The 19504-nt window shown below is 43.5% G+C and overlaps 2 protein-coding genes and 1 non-coding gene across 3 annotated transcripts in view; 2 read left to right on the top strand and 1 right to left on the bottom strand.

Annotated features, from left to right (window-relative positions):
- The window catches only part of LOC140200567 (uncharacterized), a 60297-nt gene extending 47381 nt beyond the window's left edge, over positions 1-12916 (top strand). The window contains exons 11-13 of the mRNA XM_072264080.1: positions 1918-2025; positions 5938-6043; positions 11834-12916. Of these exons, the coding sequence (XP_072120181.1) occupies positions 1918-2025; positions 5938-6043; positions 11834-11849 (230 nt within the window). The 3' untranslated portion in view covers positions 11850-12916. The remainder of the gene's footprint in view (positions 1-1917; positions 2026-5937; positions 6044-11833) is intronic.
- Positions 1-19504, top strand: part of LOC140200569 (uncharacterized) — a 556670-nt gene that overhangs the window by 76294 nt on the left and 460872 nt on the right. The gene's annotated exons all lie outside the window — the stretch shown is intronic.
- On the bottom strand, positions 17088-17194 carry LOC140201034 (U6 spliceosomal RNA). The gene has a single exon (XR_011886764.1). It is a non-coding gene; the product is annotated as a U6 spliceosomal RNA (small nuclear RNA).

Raw genomic sequence — 19504 nt, 5'->3', positions numbered from 1 at the left:
CCAAATCTGGAGTATTGTGTACAGTTCTGGTCACCGAATTATAGGAAAGATGTCAATAAAATTGAGAGAGTACAGAGGAGGTTTACTAAAATGTTGCCTGGGTTTCATCTCCTAAGTTACAGAGAAAGGTTGAACAAGTTAGGTCTTTATTCTTTGGAGCATAGGAGGTTGAGGGGGGACTTGACAGAGGTGTTTAAAATTATGAGGGGGATTGATAGAGTTAACGTGGTTAGACTTTTTCCATTGAGAGTGGGGAAGATTCAAACAAGAGGACATGGGATGAGAGTTAGAGGACAAAAGTTTAGGGGTAACTTGAGGGGGAACTTCTTTACTCAGAGAGTGGTAGCCGTGTGGAATAAGCTTCCAGCAGAAGTGGCTGAGGCAGGTTCTATGTTGTTGTTTAAAGTTAAATTGGATAGATATAGGGACAGGAAAGGAATGTGGGGTTATGGGCTGAGTGCAGGTCGGTGTGACTAGGATAGGGTAAGAGTTCGGCACGGACTAGAAGGGCCGAGATGGCCTGTTTCAGTGCTGTAATTGTTATATGGTTATATGGTTATATAGCCTTGGGTCCCTGTGCTGGCAGCAGACAGAAGCCCTGCGTAATTAATGGAAGGAGTAGAACTCCTCAGAGACTACTCACTGACGATCAAGTCGGGTAGCTCATAACCTGTCTGTCGAAGAGTATGTGGTTTCTTCAGTGGCTTCCTCAGTCATGCCAAAAACTGGAGTGGAATAAAGTCTTTCTCCATTCTATGGCACTGCTAAAAGAACATTAAATCTCTGTATTTGAAACGTCAGTGTCGAAAGCATGATGCGTCAGACCCTGATGTTTCTACTCATTGCAACATGTTCCAGGCACATAGAACACCCTGTACATTTCTTTAACACATTCATCCCTTTTGCCCTCTGACCATGAATCATGAAGCTATATACTTGAATTCTGATATTTCCACTTTATTGAAAGACTATCATTCTCTACCCTATCCATGCCTCGAATAATTTTGAATACCTCTGTCAGATTGACCCTTCCCCCCCAGTGTCAAGTACTCCAAGGAAACCAATCCAAGGCCTCCTCATAGTGAAAACATTCTTATCCAGGCAACATCCTTGTGACTGTCGTTTGCCTCCTCTCCAAAGCCTTCTTATCCTTAGCCTCAACATCCCTGCTGTGTGTTCCATACACATTGGTAAGGATGCCTTTAAGAAATGAGTGTTCCACAGTCCCTATGAGAATTCTCTGGAATAGGTTTGATGTTGAACCATGACCTTCGTTAGTCTGGTACTCAGGTTTCCCCATTCTCTGACCTTTGCACAGCCTGCTGCCGTCAGGTGTTGAGGTGTCCTTTAGATGCTGGAGCCATAATGCATGAGTAGATGGGCAGGTGTGAGGTATTGAGACACTGATCAACCCTGAAGAAATCTGTGCACAAAAACATCAAGACAATTTCACTGAGATTTCAATGGAACTGAATGTCCCAGTGACACTAATCTCAATGGGTGCTGGTTATCTGTACAGTGCAGACTGAGTAATTGGAGAGAAAAAGACACTACAGATGCTGGAAATCTGAAATAAACACAGTAATAACTGGAAACACTCAGCAGTTCAGATTGCATCTGTGGGAAGAGAAACACAACTGTTGTTTCTAGTCGAAGATGGAGTCACTTGATTGAAACCAGGGTCTATAACCCTGTGTGATTTGTTTCCTCCGCCTGGGTGATGGGTACTGAGGACAGTTATCACTGTCCAACCTTTCTGCGTAAAGCCAGTTAACTTGGGCCAGGGATTAAATCCACAATCTCTGGTCTCTGTACGGTTATTGTAAATTAGGCCACAGTATTAAAGCTGGGACATTGGAAAAGCTTTAAAATGATAATTTATGAATTAATATGACATCTGTGATTATTCTCTGACAGATGCTTTCACTTCAGAACACATCATTCTTGTTATTACCAGGAGTCTGGTACTTCTCATTTTCATGATTCTGACGGTGGTGTTCTGTCGACAAATTTATAAGATTTCAGGTAAGGTGCATGAAATGGTTATTAATACAGAATATGATTCAGAAAACTGCCAAAGGCAATTTCGTCATGACAGAGGAACAGATCAGAATGAAGGGTGTGTTGCCTTTAGATAAGAATGGAAATCGTGAATCACTAGATTCCGAAATGGTTCTGGAAGACTGGAAAATTGCAAATGTTACTCCACACTTTAAGAAAGGAGAGAGGAAGAAGGGGAAAAATATATAGGCCAGTTAGTCTGACCTCAGTGGTTGGAAGTCGAGTATCAAAGATGTGGTTTTTGGGTACTTGCAAGCACATTAAAACAAGTGGTCCTTGTGGGAGGTTACAGTTTTCCCTGTAATGACTGGGCCACTCAGAGTGCAAAGGGGCTGGATGGGGCCAAATTTTTGTGGTGCACTTCAGACCGTTTCCACATACAATATATAGAAGAACCTACTAAGGAAGGAAAAATACGGGACCTCATCCTTGGGAACAAAGCAGGCAAACTAACTGAAGTGGCAGTTGGGGAGCACCTTGGTTCCAGTGACTATAAATCTATCATTTTAAATTGTTATGGGGCAAGATAGAACAGGTCAGTGGGTTAAAGTCTTCACCTGCAGCAGGGCCAACTTTTAGGGTATTAGGCAGGATCTAGCTGGAGTTGACTGGGTGATTCTATTTAAAGGCAAAAGGAAAATTGGCAGGTGGGAGGTTTTTGTAAGGCCTCCATCGGTGAGGGTCGACCATGGACGCTACATTCTAGCTGTCAAGACATGCAAGCCTTGGCAGCACACTATGGAGAGCAAGCTGTCGCCCATGTACGGTGCCTATAAAAAGTATTCACCCCCTCTGAAGGTTTACGTATTTTGGTCTATTACAACATTGAATCTCAGTGGATTTAATTTGGCTTTTTTGAAAAAGACTTCTGTGTCAAAGTGAAAACAGATCTCCAGAAAGTAATCTAAATTAATTACAAATATAAAACACAAAATAATTGATTACTTAAGTATTCACCCCCTTCAAGTCAGTTCAATTTTGGTTTCATCAGACTCAAAGTATTCCACAGGCCTTCTGGAAAACTCTAGCCAATATTTCATGTGATGTTTGTTAACAGTAGCTTTTTCTTTGACACTCTCCCATAAAGCTGTGACTGGTGAAGCATATCGGCAACAATTGTATACGCAGTCTCTCTAATCTCAGCCACTGAAGCTTGCAACTCCTCCAAAGTTGTCATAGGTCTCTTGGTGGCCTCCCTTCCTCAATCCTTTCTTGCATGGTCTCTCAGTTTTTGAGGATGGCTTACTCGTGGCAGATTTACAGCTGTGTCATATTCTTTCCATTCTTGATGATTGACTTAACTGTACTCCAAGGGATATCCAGTTGCTTGTACCCATCTTCTGACTTATGCTTTTCAATAACTTTTTTGCAGAGTTGCTTGGACTGTTCTTTTGTCTTCATGGTGCAGTTTTTGTCAGGATACTGACTCATCAGTATTTGATCGTCCAGATACAGGTGTATTTTTACTACAATCAATTGAAACACCTTGACTGCACACAGGTCTCCAAAAACTGATCTCCATGTAACTAATTATGTGACTTCTAAAACCAATTGACTGCACCAGTAATGATTTGGTGTGTCATATTGAAGGGGGTGAACACTTATGCAATCAATTATTTTGGGTTTTATATTTGTAATTAATTTAGTTCACTTTGTAGAGATCTGTTTTCACTTTGACATAAAAGAGTTTTTTTTTCTGTTGATCAGTGTCAAAAGTAAGTCAAATTAAATCCACTGTGATTCAGTGTTGTAAAACAGTAACACATGAAAACGTCCAAGGGGAGAAAAACTTTTTATAGGCACTGCAGCAAGCTCCCCCTCTCCACTCATCTGATGAATCCAAAGGAACAGCAGAGACTGATACACTTTGACGCCAGCAGCGTTGCAGGAGTTGCCTGTCAGCATTGAACTCAACAGCATTGCCAGTCAGGTTGGGAGGCTTTTAACAAGGTTGTATCAAGAGTCATATCTTGTGCTAGCATGTTTCTGTTAGGTTGAAGGGTAGACATACCAAGTTCAGAGAACCCTGGCAGAAGAGAGATATTGAATCTTCAGTCAGGAAAAAAGGATGAAGTGCACATTGAGTTCTGGCGGCTGGATACAAAAGAATCCCTTGATGGATAGAAAATGTTTAAGAGAAAACTTAAGGAAAGCAGGAGGGCAAAAAAAGGGGATTTGAGATGGTTTTGGCATGAAGACTTGATAATAATTCCAAGAGGACTCTTCATTTATATTAACAGTGAATTTAAGTATATAGAGAAAATATGTCCTCCTAAAGATCTTCAGGGTCTCCTTCCTTTGCAGCTGCAGTAGACTTTTAATATCTATTTCCCTTAGTGTTGATGGAGGACAATATCATGGATGCCAAAGGAATGAGGGCAATAAGCCATTAAGTTTTGGATCTCATGCATCTTATGAGGAGGGAAGTATTTGCAGCCTTGACGTGCATTAAGGTGGCTAAGCCCAAGGGCCTGAACAAGAGCAGTCCTGTTCCTTATGGGAGGCCAGTGAAGAAACTATGATTCAAAGGGAGATAGCCTGAACAAGAGCAGTCCTGTTCCTTATGGGAGGCCAGTGAAGAAACTATGATTCAGAGGGAGATAGCAAGGTGGATTCCAAATTGGCTTGATGATAGGAAATAGAGGGTGATGATTGATGGCTGAATCTTCCAATGGACGCTTGTCTCTAGTGTGGTGCCTCAGGTGACAGGATTAGCAAGTTTTCTGATGATATAAGATTATACTTTGTACTTTATTGTCGCCAAACAATTGGTACTAGAATGTACAATCATCACAGCGATATTTGATTCTGCGCTTCCTGCTCCCTGGATTACAAATATTAAATATTAAAAATATTAAAATAGTAAAAATGAGTAAATATTAAAAATTTAAATTATAAATCATAAATAGAAAATAGAAAAATGGGAAGTAAGGTAGTACAAAAAAATACAGGAGGCAAGTCCAGATATTTGGAGGGTACGGCCCAGATCTGGGTCAGAATCCGTTCAGCAGTCTTATCACGGTTGGAAAGAAGCTGTTCCCAAATCTAGCCGTATGAGTCTTCAAGCTCCTGAGCCTTCTCCTGGAGGGAAGAGGGACGAAAAGTGTGTTGGCTGGGTGGGTCGTGTCCTTGATTATCCTGGCAGCACTGCTCCGACAGCGTGCGGTGTAAAGTGAGTCCAAGGACGGAAGATTGGTTTGTGTGATGTGCTGCGCTGTGTTCACGATCTTCTGCAGCTTCTCCCGGTCTTGGACAGGACAACTTCCATACCAGGTTGTGATGCACCCTAGAAGATTGCTTTCTCCGGTGCATCTATAAAAATTAGTGAGGGTTTTAGGGGACAGGCCAAATTTCTTTAGTTTTCTCAGGAAGTAAACGCACTGGTGGGCCTTCTTGGCAGTGAACTCTGCTTGGTTGGACCAAGTCAGGTCATTTGTGATATTGACCCGAGGAACTTAAAGCTTTTGACCTGTTCCACTTGTGCACCACCGATGTAAATGGGGTCATGCGGTCCGCTACTCCTTCTGAAGTCAACAACCAATTCCTCCGTCTTGCTGACATTGAGGGATAGGTTATTGTCTTCACACAATAGGTGATAGTTTAGGTGATCTTATTAATAATGAAGCAGGTTACAAAGAATTAAAATGGGTCTAATCAGTTAGGGAGATGGGCTGAGTAATAACAAAAGATTTTCAACTTGGATAGTGTGAGGAGTTGTATTTTGGACATTCAAACCAGGGTAGTACCTATAACATGAATGACAGGGCACTGATGAATGTTGTGGAATACAGGGATCTTGAAGTACAAATGCAAAATTCACTGTTAAATGTGGGAAGTTAAAAGGAAAACTGACTGAGGTTCCCTCTCTCTGAACAGGTTTGGGAAAACAAAAATTGGCACCTCCAAAATCAAATAGAAACACAAAAGATGAATCTCACCGTCAAACCCTCATGAAATCCAGCAGATACAAGGTAACTCCGAGGTGAGAGGCACTGGAGAACTTTCACTAAATTTCTGTCCCAGTTGTTCATGGTAATTCTGTCTCCTCCATGAAATTTAAAAATATCCTTCAAACACTGAAACAATTTGGATAGCAAGAGACTGCAGATGCTGGAATCTAGAAAAAAGAACAAACTGCTGCAGGAACTCAATGTGTAGAAACCACTGGTGTGAGCCATGACATGGGAATGACAGAACACTCATCAGCATTCTGCTTTTATTTTGTTATAGACAGACATCTTACTTAATCTAAACCTCCAAGAACTTTATTTCATTTTAATGCTTAAACTGCATCACAAACATTAGTCAGGAACATACCTAAGCTGATTGACACTGTAGCATAGTGGTTAGCACAGTGCTGTACAGTACCAGTGACACAGGTTCAATTCCCATGACTGCCTGAAAGAATTTTGTACATTCTGTCTGTGACTGCGTAGGTTTCCTCTGGGTGCCCTGGTTTCCTCCCACAGTATAAAGATGTACTAGTTGGTAGGTTAATTCGTCATTGTAAGTTCTCCTACCAATAGGCTCAGGATACATCAGGGGTCACTGGATACCATGGCTGAAAGGACTGGAAGGGCCTTCCACGCTGTACACGAGTAAATAAATAAATAAATAGTGTGTGATGGCTTGTTTACACAGAACTCAAAAATCAAAACTTCCACTACTTGACACACTTTGGATCCACCTGTTTCCAGAATAAGAACACCAGATGGTAAATAACAGATGTTGCTGATGGTGTAATCAATCTCATACTGAATGAAATAATCAGTCACATATCTAAAACATCATTGTTAATAAAACTAATGGCAATGAGACATCAGAGAGCCTTGGTACATGGCATGTGCAGTCCCAGTGGTCAATGGAAATTTCATCAGGAGTGTCCCTTCACAGTTCAAATCCTTTTTGTCCCAAACACAGGCTGTGATCTCTGTCCCCTGAGAAGCCCACACCTCACTGTGACAGGGGTCCACTCCCTGCACACGGTTGGATTGTGTTAGATCGTCACGTGGGGTGCTCAGACACTCAGAAGATCACCTTGTCCCTCCTCACCACCATTTTCCCTCAGCCCCGTGACAGCCTTTCATGCGGCTGTTCTGTGTGTGCCAGAGAGAAAGTTTGAAGGTTTGGTGCCCGCGCCCCCCCCCCAACCCCGCCGGTGATCACTGTGGCAGTGACATAACATTTGCAAATTCCTTTGCGGACCCTGACAGGAACTACACAGATTCCTCTTTACTGTGTGACTTTGTGTCCAAAATCTCAGAATGCTGCTTTTCAGGTAATTTCACTCAATTTCACAATTTTAATAGAAAATTTTGGCATCAGTCACAATGCAGCACACGTTCAGTGAATAAAAATTGGGTGAAGTCCAGTATCCAGGCAAAGAGATTTAAATGGAACGCTGCTCTACACAATATGGTTATGTCTGATTGCTGTCTGAAAGTGTGGTTACCTCAGGAACAATGTTCACTGCCTTGTTTAGGCCAAGAGTGACTCCTAATAAATGTGACTCTGACCAGTTTGGGTATGACCCGAAAGGTAATAATGACAACACTGGATATGTTACTGACAAAATTGTTTCAATGGAAGTCCAGAAGTGGAGTTCACGGCTTTGGAAAAGGAAGGCATGGGATCAAAATAAAAAAAAAAGTCTGTTGGAAGTGAGGAGCTGAGGACGGCAACCAGGCTCTTCATGTCCTGTGATATGGAAGGCATCTGGAAAGTCGGCTTTGGAACAAGCAGGGAAGAACTTTTACAGAAGTGTAACACTGTATAAATGTAGTGGTCTGTGTATCTTTGTCCCCCTGAACAATAAACACTCCTGTCTGAGTACTGTTGCGTGGAGGGGGGGGGGGACTGCCTACCCGGAGGAAGCAACAGTGGCCTTGCCTCTGGCACAGAGTCTGGTCCTGTGGCTCAGAAGGATAGGGAAAGGAAGAAGGCAATAGCAATAGGGGACTTTATGGTTACGGGGTCAGACAGGCGATTCTATGGATGCAGGAAAGAAATACAGATGGTTGTTTGCCTCCCTGGTGCCAGGGTCCGGGATGTTTCTGATCACGTCCATGATATTCTGAGGTGGGAAGGTGAACAGCCAGAGGTCGTGGTACATATTAGTACCAATGACATAGGTAGGAAAAGGGAGGTCCAGGAAACCGGAAGTTAGGAAGGAAGTTGAGACACAGGACCTCAAAGGTAGTAACTTCCGGGATACTGCCTGTGCCACGTGACAATGAGTATAGGAATAGAATGAGGTGGAGGATAGAAGTGTGGCTGAGGGATTGGAGCAGGGGGCAGGAATTCAGATTTCTGGATCATTGGGTTCTCTGTTGGGGTGGTCATGACGTGTACAAAAAGGACAGGTTGCACTTGAATCCGAGGGGGACCAATATCCTTGCAGGGAGGTTTACTAAGGCTATTGCGGAGAGTTTAAACTACAATTGCTGGGGGGTGGGAACTAAACTGAAGAAACGAAGGATGGGGCCGTTGGCTCACAGACTCACAAATAGAGAAAGCTTGGAGACAGTGCGAGAGGAAGGATAGGCAGTTGATAAGAGAAAGGATGCACTCAGACTGATGGTTTGAGATGTGTCTATTTTAATGCAAGAAGCATCATGAACAAAGCGGATGAGCTTAGAGCATGGATTAGTACTTGGAACTATGATGTTGTGGCCATTAGAGAGACTTGGATGGCTCAGGGGCAGGAAGGGTTACTTAGAGTGCCAGGCTTTAGATGTTTCAGAAAGGACAGGGAGGGAGGCAAAAGAGGTGGGGGCGTGGCACTGCTGATCAGAGATAGTTTCACGGCTGCAGAAAAGTAGGAAGTCATGGAAGGATTGCCAACTGAGTCTCTGTGGGTGGAAGTTAGAAACAGGAAGGGTCAATAACTCTGCTGGGTGTTTTTGGTAGACCACCCAATAGTGACAGGGACATCGGGGAGCAGATAGGGAGACAGATTCTGCAAAGGTGTAATAATAACAGGGTTGTCGTGGTGGGAGATTTTAATTTCCCAAATATTGACTGGCATCTCCCCAGAGTTAGGAGTTTAAATGGGGTGGAGTTTGTTAGGTGTGTTCAGGAAGGTTTACTGACACAATAAGCCTACAAGGGGAGAGGCTGTACTTGATCTGATATTGGAAAATGAACGTGGTTAGGTGTCAGGTCTCTTGGTGTGAGAGCATTTTGGAGATAGTGATCACAATTCTATCTCTTTTACCATAGCATTAGAGAGGGATAGGTACAGACAAGTTAGGAAAGAGTTTAATTGGAGCAAGGGGAAATATGACGCTATCAGGCAGGAACTTGAAATTGTAAATTGGGAACAGATGTTCTTAAGGAAATGTACAGAAGAAAGGTGGCAAATGTTCAGGGGATATTTGCATGGAGTTCTGCATAGGTACATTCCAATGTGACAGGGAAAGAATGGTAGGGTACAGGAACCATGTTGTACAAAGGCTGTTGTAAATCTAGTCAAGAAGAAAAGAAGAGCTTACGAAAGGTTCAAAAAACCAGGTAATGATAGAGATCCAGAAGATTATAAGGCTAGCAAGAAGGTGCTTAAGAATGAAATCAGGAGAAAGGGCCGTGAGAAGGCCTTGGTGAGCAGGATTAAGGAAAACCCCAAGGCATCCTACAAGTATGTGAAGAGCAAGTGGATAAGACGTGAGGGAATAGGACCAATCAAGTGTAACAGTGGAAAAGTGTGTATGGAACTGGAGGAGATAGCAGAGGTACTTAATGAGTACTTTGCTTCAGTATTCACTATGGAAAAGGATCTTGGTGGTTACAGGGGTGACTTACAGTGGACTGAAAAGCTTGAGCATTTAGACATTAAGAAAGAGGATGTGCTGGAGCTTTTGGAAAGCATCAAGTTAGAAAAGTCTCTGGGACTGAATGAGATGTACCCCAGGAAGCTGTGGGAGGCGAGGGAGGAGATTGCTGAGCCTCTGGGAATGATCTTTGCATCATCGATGGGGACAGGAGAGGTTCCGGAGGATTGGAGGGTTGCAGATATTGTTCCCTTATTCAACAGAAGGTGTAGAGATAGCCCAGGAAATTATAGACCAGTGAGTATTACTTCAGTGGTTAGTAAGTTGATGGAAAGGATCTTGAGAGGCAGGACTTATGAATATTTGGAGAGGCATAATATGATTGGGAATCATTAGCATGGTTTTGTCAAAGGTAGGTTGTGCCTTTCAAGCCTGATTGACTTTTTTGAGGATGTGACGGAACACATTGATGAAGGTAGAGCAGTAGATGTAGTGTATATAGATTTCAGCAGGGTGTTTGATAAGCTACCCCATGTAAGGCTTATTGAAAAAGTAAGGAGGCATGGGATCCGAGTGGACCTTGCTTTATGGATCCAGAAATGGCTTGCTTGCAGAAGACAAAGAGTGGTTGTAGATGAGTCATATTCTGCATGGAGGTCGGTGACCAGTGGTGTGTCTCAGGGATCTGTTCTGGGACCCCTTCTCTTCGTGATTTTTATAAATGAACTGGATGAGGAAGTGGAGGGATAGGTTAGTAAATTTGCTGATGACACAAAGGTTGGGGGTGTTGTGGATTGTGTGGAGGGCTGTCAGAGATTGTAGTGGGACATCAATAAGATGCAAAACTGGGCTGAGAGGTGGCAGATGGAACTCAACCCAGATCAGTGTGAGGTGGTTCATTTTGGTAGGTCAAATATGATGGCAGAATATAGCAGTAACGGTAAGACTCTTGCCAGTGTGGAGGATCAGAGGAATCTTGTGTTTCGAGTCCATGACACTCAAAGCTGCTGAGCAGGTTGACTGTGTGGTTCAGAAGGCATATGCTGCATTGGCCTTCATCAACCGTGGGATTGAGTTTAAGAGCTGAGAGGTAATGTTACAGCTATATAGGACCCTGGTCAGACCCCACTTGGAGTACTGTGCTCACTTCTGGTCACCTCACTACAAGAACATCGTGGAAACCACAGAAAGGGTGCAGAGGAGATTTACCTGGATGTTGCCTGTATTGGGGAGCATGCCTTATGAGAATAGTTTGAGTGAACCTGGCCTTTTCTCCTTCGAACGGCATTGGATGAGAGGTGACCTGATAGAGGTGTATAAGATGATGAGAGGCATTGATCATGTGAATAGTCGGAGGCTTTTTTGCCAGGGCTGAAATGACAACACAAGGGGGCACAATTTTAAAGTGCTTGTAAGTAGGTATAGAGGAGATGTCAGGGGTAAATCTTTTACGCAGAGAGTGGTAAGTGCGTGAAATAAGCTGCCAGCAATGTCGGTGGAGGCAGATACCATAAGCTCTTTTAAGAGTCTCCTGGATAGATACATGGAGCTTCAAAAAATAGAAGCTATGGGAAACCCATGGTAATTTCTAAAGTACATGCATGTTTGACACAGCATTGTGGGCTGAAGTGCCTGTATTGTGCTGTTGATTTTCTATGTTTCTATCTCAGTCGTACAGATTACAATGTTTTCTGTAAATCGTTGCTGAGCTGATCATTTGTCAGGAAATGTGAATGCATTAACTTTCTAACATTTCTATTTAATTTATCGCTTCCTTTGTCAATGTGATCCACCGTATCATCCTTTAATTGTGATGTTTACAATTATCACAGGGCAGAGCCATGGTTCACTATTGAGTGTCAGATATAATAAATACATGTGGGCAAACACCAGGTCCTAAAAAATTAATTCTGGAAGCTTCCACAAACTTTAAACGCTTTTCTGATGTAAGCAAATAATATTAGAAATTGTTTAAAAATAACAGATATTTTCTCTTCTTTCAGACCAGCTCTTTCATAGGAAAATGATTCATTTGTCATCTATGCACAAACTCTACAAACAAAAATAAGAAAGATCCACAGAGATCGGCAAAGAGGAGTAAATTCCTCTCCAGAGGTGACAATGCAGAATGAAATATTTTTATGAAATGTATTTTTAACATGAGAACCACTGCAGAGCTTTCATCTGTTGTCCATACTTGGCTTTAACATAATCATTGAACCAAGTTTTTAAAGCAGGGTGTCTGCAGTTGATGACTAAACATTTGCGAGTGAGAATGAGTTATCTGAATATTGTTTTAGCATTTTTGTCTTCTGCTGACACTCCGTAACAGGAAAACACAGACATTTTACAAAAGAGATTGAATATTGTAGGTAATCTTTCTGCCCGTTCAGCTGGTATCTCAGAATTATAACAACAGATTTCATTAAAAAACTGAAACTGCAACCCAGGTCACTTGTGACATCGAGGTGAGTTCTGGGACTAACTGGGTACTGCAGGGACATTCTGCACCTTCTGACTGGTACCTTTGTTGAGATTGCTCAGGAAGGACTGGAATAGAATGGGATGAGCTGCAAGAAAGCTGATAGGAAAACAATCATGACCAATGGGCCAAAAATGGGAACTAGAGTGACAAGGAGAAGAGATATTTTGAGCTGAGTTCCCATTGGTCAAGACATAGGAAGGGGAATAGTGAAATGAGGTATAAGAGTAAAGGGGAAGCTACAGTTTAGGTGTTAACAGACACATAGATTTTCCATTCAGATTGAAATGTTTCTGCCTCACAGGTACTGCAGTTGGAAAGGGCGGCCTGGTCAGTTACAGGTTGTTGTGCCTCATGGGCTTGTCAGAGATTGACCCCAAAGGTAATAGGGTATATGTTCAAAGCAAAGAGGGGTAGAGAGAGAGGGTGTCAACATATCCCTTATTACATTAATGATACTGAATTCTCTTCACACCAACTACAAATAGAACACATTTTCTTCTTGAGATCACAGACTTACTCTTCTGTTGATTATTGCATCAATAGTATGTGAATCTACCTCAGTGTTGTGAGCTGTGGCTGTGTGATTACATCCAGGACACAAATTGACTTATTAATTATAATAAACTTATTTTCCACAAATGGTTGTCATCATAATTTATTGATTCTATAAGCACAAAACAAAATAAGAACATAAGAACTAGGATATTGATCAGCTGAGTAAGTGGGCTGGGGAATAGCAAGTGGAATTTAATTCAGGTAAAGGAGAGAAGCTACATTCTGGAAAGACAAATCTAGATTAAGTTTACACAGTCAATGGGGAGTGTTTTAGAACAGAGGGACTTTGGTGTGTAGTTACATGGTTCACTGAAAGTGATGTCAGAGGAAGACAGGCTGCTCAGTTTTCATCTCCAGCTACAGAAAATACTTTTTCTAATTGTAAAGAATGCAGAATATACACACAGTGGCCACTTTGTGATGTATTCTACCTCCTGTTTCAAATAAGGTGTTGACTGACTGTATGTTTATACTCCTCTGCTGCTGTAGCCCATGCTCTTCAAGGTTTGACATACTGTGAGTTCAGAGATGTTCTTCTGCACACACAGCTGCAATGTCTGATTATTTAAGTTCCTGTCACCTTGAACCAGTCTGGCAATTCCTCTCTGATCTCTCTCATTAACAAGACAATTTTGCCTGCAGAACTGCCACTCACTGAACCGTTTAGCATACAGACACCAACTCCTGTCAGAGCGATGTCAATGCTGAGTAACTTCCAGCCATGACCTGTTCCTCCACATGCACAACTAACTGAAGCCACTATCCTACCGATCATCGGGTTGCTTGCTCCAAACGTTTGAGTCATCTTGCACTGAGTGATGTGTTTCTGTAGCATTACCATTTGATTGGTCCATAACTTTTTCAAGGGAATGTGAAACTTCTGATTGTTTGGGTTCAGGCTATGTTATGGGGTCAGTGAAGTACAACTGAACTTGAATAGAAACTTGAGAACAAAGCAATTTACAAAATTGTGCTCTCTTTGTTCCAGCACTGCCAATATCACGCAAGTTTGAAACTTCCTGCCAAACTGTTTATAATTATCTGCCTTTTTGATGCATCGTTCATCGCTCCTTACCTCTAACATCACAGATATCACAGTTTTTGAACATGACTGATGTTATATTCCATTCATGGAAGTATCAGTTCATCAGCCACACAACCACCAGTTCTTCTCTGAAATCTATTCAGAGTACAACCCCACTGAAAATTCTTCATTTGTAAAATATTTTCCATTTCACTCCGACAAACCTTACAGGAGATACAGTATTTAGTTTTTGATCCTATGATGTGGAGGCTGCTACAAAGCCAGTATTTAGTGCCTATCCCTAACTGAACCCAAACAGAGTTGAAGGCTGGAATATTTCATGGAGCAGGTAAGGGATGACCATATTGTTGTAGGTCTGGAGTCACATACAGCATATGAGAGTATCAGGTGTGTTTTACAAAGGTTCAGGTGCGATGGGCTGAATGGCTTCCTCTCTGTAAATTATTTGTTCTATTTGAGAGAACGGAACAATACAACCTCCTGCTCCAATTATTCACCTCAGTTTCTCACATTAACCTATTGTCATGGTGACTGTTCCCCCAATTTAACATCTGTCCCTATCAATCCGCACCTTCCTGCAACTCTGTCTGCAACACCAGTTCAGTCCAGATAGAAGCCAGAAACCTCGTGTGATAGATTTCCTGGGGATATGCAGCATTACCTCCAGGTTATTTCAAAGGAAAGAAAATATTTCGTTTTAGATATGTAACAACCAATCTGCCCGACAGAGCTGACCGAGTGTAATTAGTGCCTCCATGATGGAGATGTTCTCCTGGAAGAGAATTCTGCTGGTGGTTTGTTATTTTGACAGTAGATCTGGAGGATTTTGCAGAGACAGAATTGATAGTATCTCTCCGGTGCTTGTTGGTGCCAACTGTAGGTAGGCCAGGACTGTGAAGGGCAGGAATCACTACTGTCTGGTAGAGTCTGTGTGTCATGCTGTGATGAAGGCCTTGTTTTTCAAATAAGATACCCTTTACTGACCAGCAAAGATTGTAACAGAAGAGGAAGTGCAGCTGCCCTGTGGTTTCACATTAACAGTATCAATTACTGTGCAGAGTCTGAGCACCTCAACTTGTTCAGTGTCCTTGTGCTCGGAGTTCGACTGTTCAGTCTTTGAAGCCCTTCAACAGTCTCTTCCCACAAGGTAGGCAACCTCACTACAACCTCATCACAGGGAAAAGGATGGTTTAAGTGTAATCTAAATACCAAACATCTTTCAATGATCAAATTCAAAAGTTTAAAAGTTCAGAGTAAAATTTATTATCAGAGTACATACATGTCACCACGTACAACCCTGAGATTCCTTTTCTGAGGGCATACTTAGCAAATCTACAAAATAGTAACTGTAAACAAAACTTATAGGTACAGGAGGAAGCCTGAGTGGAAACTCCAGCAGAACATCATGAGAGAGGTCTGGAATGGGATGAGGACCATCACTGGGTTCCGGCAAACTAGCAACAGAGGAGCTGAAGGCAGTGTGGACAGGGCCAACGAACTTAACCTGTTCTTTAACAGATTTGACATTGTGGCCCCTGCCCATCCCCCACATGAGTCACCTGTTGTCGGCCCCCAACCAACACATATTCCACAGTCCCCTCCTACCCCTCCTCACAGTCCCCCACCCTGCTCTCATGACTATACCCCTTCCCCACACGACACCAGCACAGTGGGCTTCACGGCTGAACAGGTGAGAAGACAGCTGAAACGTCTCAACCCGAGCAAGGCTGCAGGACTGGATGGTGTCAGTACCAGGCTGCTCAAAGCCTGTGCCCCTCAGCTATGTGGAGTACTTCGCCATGTCTTCAACCTGAGCCTGAGGCTCCGGAGGGTTCCTGTGCTGTGGAAGACATCCAGCCTCGTCCCTGTGCCGAAGACGCCGCGCCCCAGCGGCCTCAATGACTACAGACCAGTGGCATTGACCTCCCATATCATGAAGACCCTGGAGAGACTTGTTCTGGAGCTGCTCCGGCCTATGGTCAGACCACACTTAGATCCCCTCCAGCTCGCCTACCAGCCCTGACTAGGAGTTGAGGATGCCATCGTCTACCTGCTGATCCATGTCTATGCCCACCTGGACAAGCAAGCGAGCACTGTGAGGGTCATGTTTTTTGACTTCTTCAGTGCATTCAACACCATCCACCCCGCTCTGCTGGGGGAGAAGCTGACAGCGATGCAGGTGGATGCTTTCCTGGTGTCATGGATTCTTGATTACCTGACTGGCAGACCACAGTATGTGTGCTTGCAACACTGTGTGTCCCACAGAGTGATAAGCAGCACTGGGGCTCCACAGGGGACTGTCTTGTCTCCCTTTCTCTTCACCATTTACACCTCGGACTTCAACTACTGCACAGAGTCTTGTCATCTTCAGAAGTTTTCTGATGACTCTGCCATAGTTGGATGCATCAGCAAGGGAGATGAGGCTGAGTACAGGGCTACGGTAGGAAACTTTGTCACATGGTGTGAGCAGAATTATCTGCAGCTTAATGTGAAAAAGACCAAGGAGCTGGTCGTAGACTTGAGGAGAGCTAAGGTACTGGCGACCCCTGTTTCCATCCAGGGTGTCAGTGTGGACTTGGTGGAGGATTACAAATGCCTGGGGATACGAATTGACAATAAACTGGACTGGTCAAAGAACACTGAGGCTGTCTACAAGAAGGGTCAGAGCCGTCTCTATTTCCTGAGGAGACTGAGGTCCTTTAACATCTGCTGGACGATGCTGAGGATGTTCTACGAGTCTGTGGTGGCCGGTGCGATCATGTTTGCTCTTGTGTGCTGGCGCAGCAGGCTGAGGGTAGCAGACACCAACGGAATCAACAAACTCATTCGTAAGGCCAGTGATGTTGTGGGGATGGAACTGGACTCTCTGACGGTGGTGTCTGAAAAGAGGATGCTGTCCAAGTTGCATGCCATCTTGGACAACGTCTCCCATCCGCTACATAATAGAAACATAGAAACACAGAAAATAGGTGCAGGAGTAGGCCATTCGTCCCTTCGAGCCTGCACCGCCATTCATTATGATCATGGCTGATCATCCAACTCAGGACCCCGCCCCAGCCTTCCCTCCATACCCCCTGGCCCCCGTAGCCACAAGGGCCATATCTAACTCCCTCTTAAATATAGCCAATGAACTGGCCTCAACTGTTTCCTGTGGCAGAGAATTCCACAGATAAAAAATATGGAACGCTTCACGAATTTGCCTGTCATCCTTGCGCAGGGGCCGTGCTAATCTTCTCTGTATCGTTCCAATTTTAGTATATGTGCTGCCGAAGCGAGCAGCCAATGTATTGGTTGGGCACAGGAGTATATTCAGCCCGAGACTCATTCCACCGAGATGCAACACAGAGCGTCATAGGAAGTCATTCCTGCCTGTGGCCATCAAACTTTACAACTCCCCCCTTGGAGGGTCAGACACCCTGAGCCAGTCGGCTGGTCCTGGACTTATTTCCTGGCATAATTTACATATTACTATTTAACTATTTATGGTTTTATTACTATTTAATTATTTATGGTGCAACTGTAACGAAAACCAATTTTCCCCAGGATCAATAAAGTATGGCTATGACTATGACTGTGACTATGTGCAAATGCAGTTATAAATTCATAGCAATAAATAATAAGCATGAAATAACAGTCCTTAAATGAGTGGGGCTATCTATTTTGTTCAACAGCCTGATGGTTGAGGGGTAGTAACTGTTCTTGAACCTGGAGGTGCAAGTCCTGAGGCACCTGTTCCTTCTACCTGATGGCAATAGAGAGAAAAGAGCATGGCCTGGTTGGTGAGGAACTTTGTTGAAGGATGCCGCTTTTCTATAGCAAAATTTCATGTAGATGTGCTCAATGGTTGGGTGGGTTTTACCTGTGCTGTACTGATGACATATTGTTTGGTAGTTCAAACTTTGATGTAGTTCTTCTCTTGCAGACAGTTCCACATTTGAAATTAGCAAGGATGTCCAGTCCTTTTTAAAATGTTGTTTTCTTTTTAACACCTAAACAGCATTGTATATTTTAAGTTTTTTTTTCTATTGGCTATCTATTCAATACAACCTGTTTAATTGTGAAAGGGATTACTTTAGTGATTCACCCAACCCTGGTCTGGGACAGTTTTTGACTTTCAACGTCTCTCCTGCCCATACGGTTCATTAACTGCTCAGTGAAAATATCTCACCATCAAATATGAAGTAAAAGACAGAAGGTGTAAAATGTCATTGAGAAGAAGAATAATGAGAGAGAAAAGAAAGTAAAATAGCAGCAGGAGTTGGTCTGCTCCTGCATTCAGTCCAGTCCTGGCTGCTCCTTTATCTCAGTATCAGAAACCTGCAGACCCCGGCCCCCCACCCCACCCTCATACCACTTGCTGCCTTTTGTCCCAATACCTCTCTCCTGGCAGCTGTAAATAGGCGACACCATGGCTTGAGGCCTAGTCCTTGCAACAAACAAGGCCCCAGAGCTCCCCGCAGTCCACCCTTGCCAACGGCCGACAAATCAGTGAATCAGACTTGTAGCATTCCCTATTAACAATATCCAACAAGGGTCTTGTGATCACAAGAAAAGCAACTCAGACAATCACTCACTGTTAGACTGCACACAACTTCGCAAGTTCTTAATGTGCTGCACAATTGAGACTGAAAAAAAATTCTAAAAAAAACATTAACATGTTTATTTAGTCCCATAAAAGCTGTTGCATCCAAGTGTGCTGCCATCTTACCAGAAAACCAGTTCTTGTAAATCTAAGACTGAGTGTGGAATAAACACAACCATTTCTTTATTCTCTTTTTACAGTGAAACCGGACAGGCTGACTCGTGGTGTCTGCAGACTCAGGTGGGCTCCCATTGATCAGTCTAAAGCTGCATGTTATTTCTTACAGGGACCCCACAAAATGAGGCTGAGGTTTCACTGCAGAAGTTTGCCAGCTGATTTGTGATTGTGCTGAGAAAATGGAAGGTGGAGAACAAGTTCCAGTTCAGCATCGCATGCACAGCCATCCCAACCATCACAGAAAAGCAAGTCAAGAGCTTAGGTAAAGTGTTTGACAGCTCTTTGAGGGACACGACATCCATTCAGGTGACCTGCACCGTGTTGGATGGCTGGCTGAAATCTGTGGACAAGTCTGGCCTACCTGGGAAGTTTAAAGCTTGGGTGTATCAGCATGGCATTCTTCCCAGAGTCCTGTGGCCCCTCCTTGTCTATGCAGTTCCGATCTCGACAGTCGAAACCTTAGAGAGGAGGGTTAGCAACCACCTCAGGAAATGGCTGGGGCTGCCAAAGAGCCTGAGCAGCATCGCACTCTATGAACACCACAACAAACTGCAACTGCCCTTCAAATCCTTGGAGGAAGAATTCAAGATAACAAGAGCCAAAGAAGTGGTACAGTATAAGGACTCAAGTGATCTGAAAGTGGCTAGAGCAGGAATCCAAGTAAGTACTGGCAGGAAGTAGAGGGCAGAGGAAGCTGTTCAGGAAGCAGAGGCAAGGCTGCATCACAGGAGGCTGGTGGGAGTGGTCACACGAGGCCGAGGTGGGCTAGGATCCTTTCCAACCCCCCCAAATAGACACCATCGGAGGGAAGGAAAGGCATTGCCTATCTC

The sequence above is a fragment of the Mobula birostris genome, chromosome 7, assembly GCF_030028105.1.
Source record: "Mobula birostris isolate sMobBir1 chromosome 7, sMobBir1.hap1, whole genome shotgun sequence".
NCBI classification, from domain to species: domain Eukaryota; kingdom Metazoa; phylum Chordata; class Chondrichthyes; order Myliobatiformes; family Myliobatidae; genus Mobula; species Mobula birostris.
The sequence above is the reverse complement of the archived record's forward strand: the minus strand, read 5'-3'. Positions and strand labels throughout refer to the sequence as shown.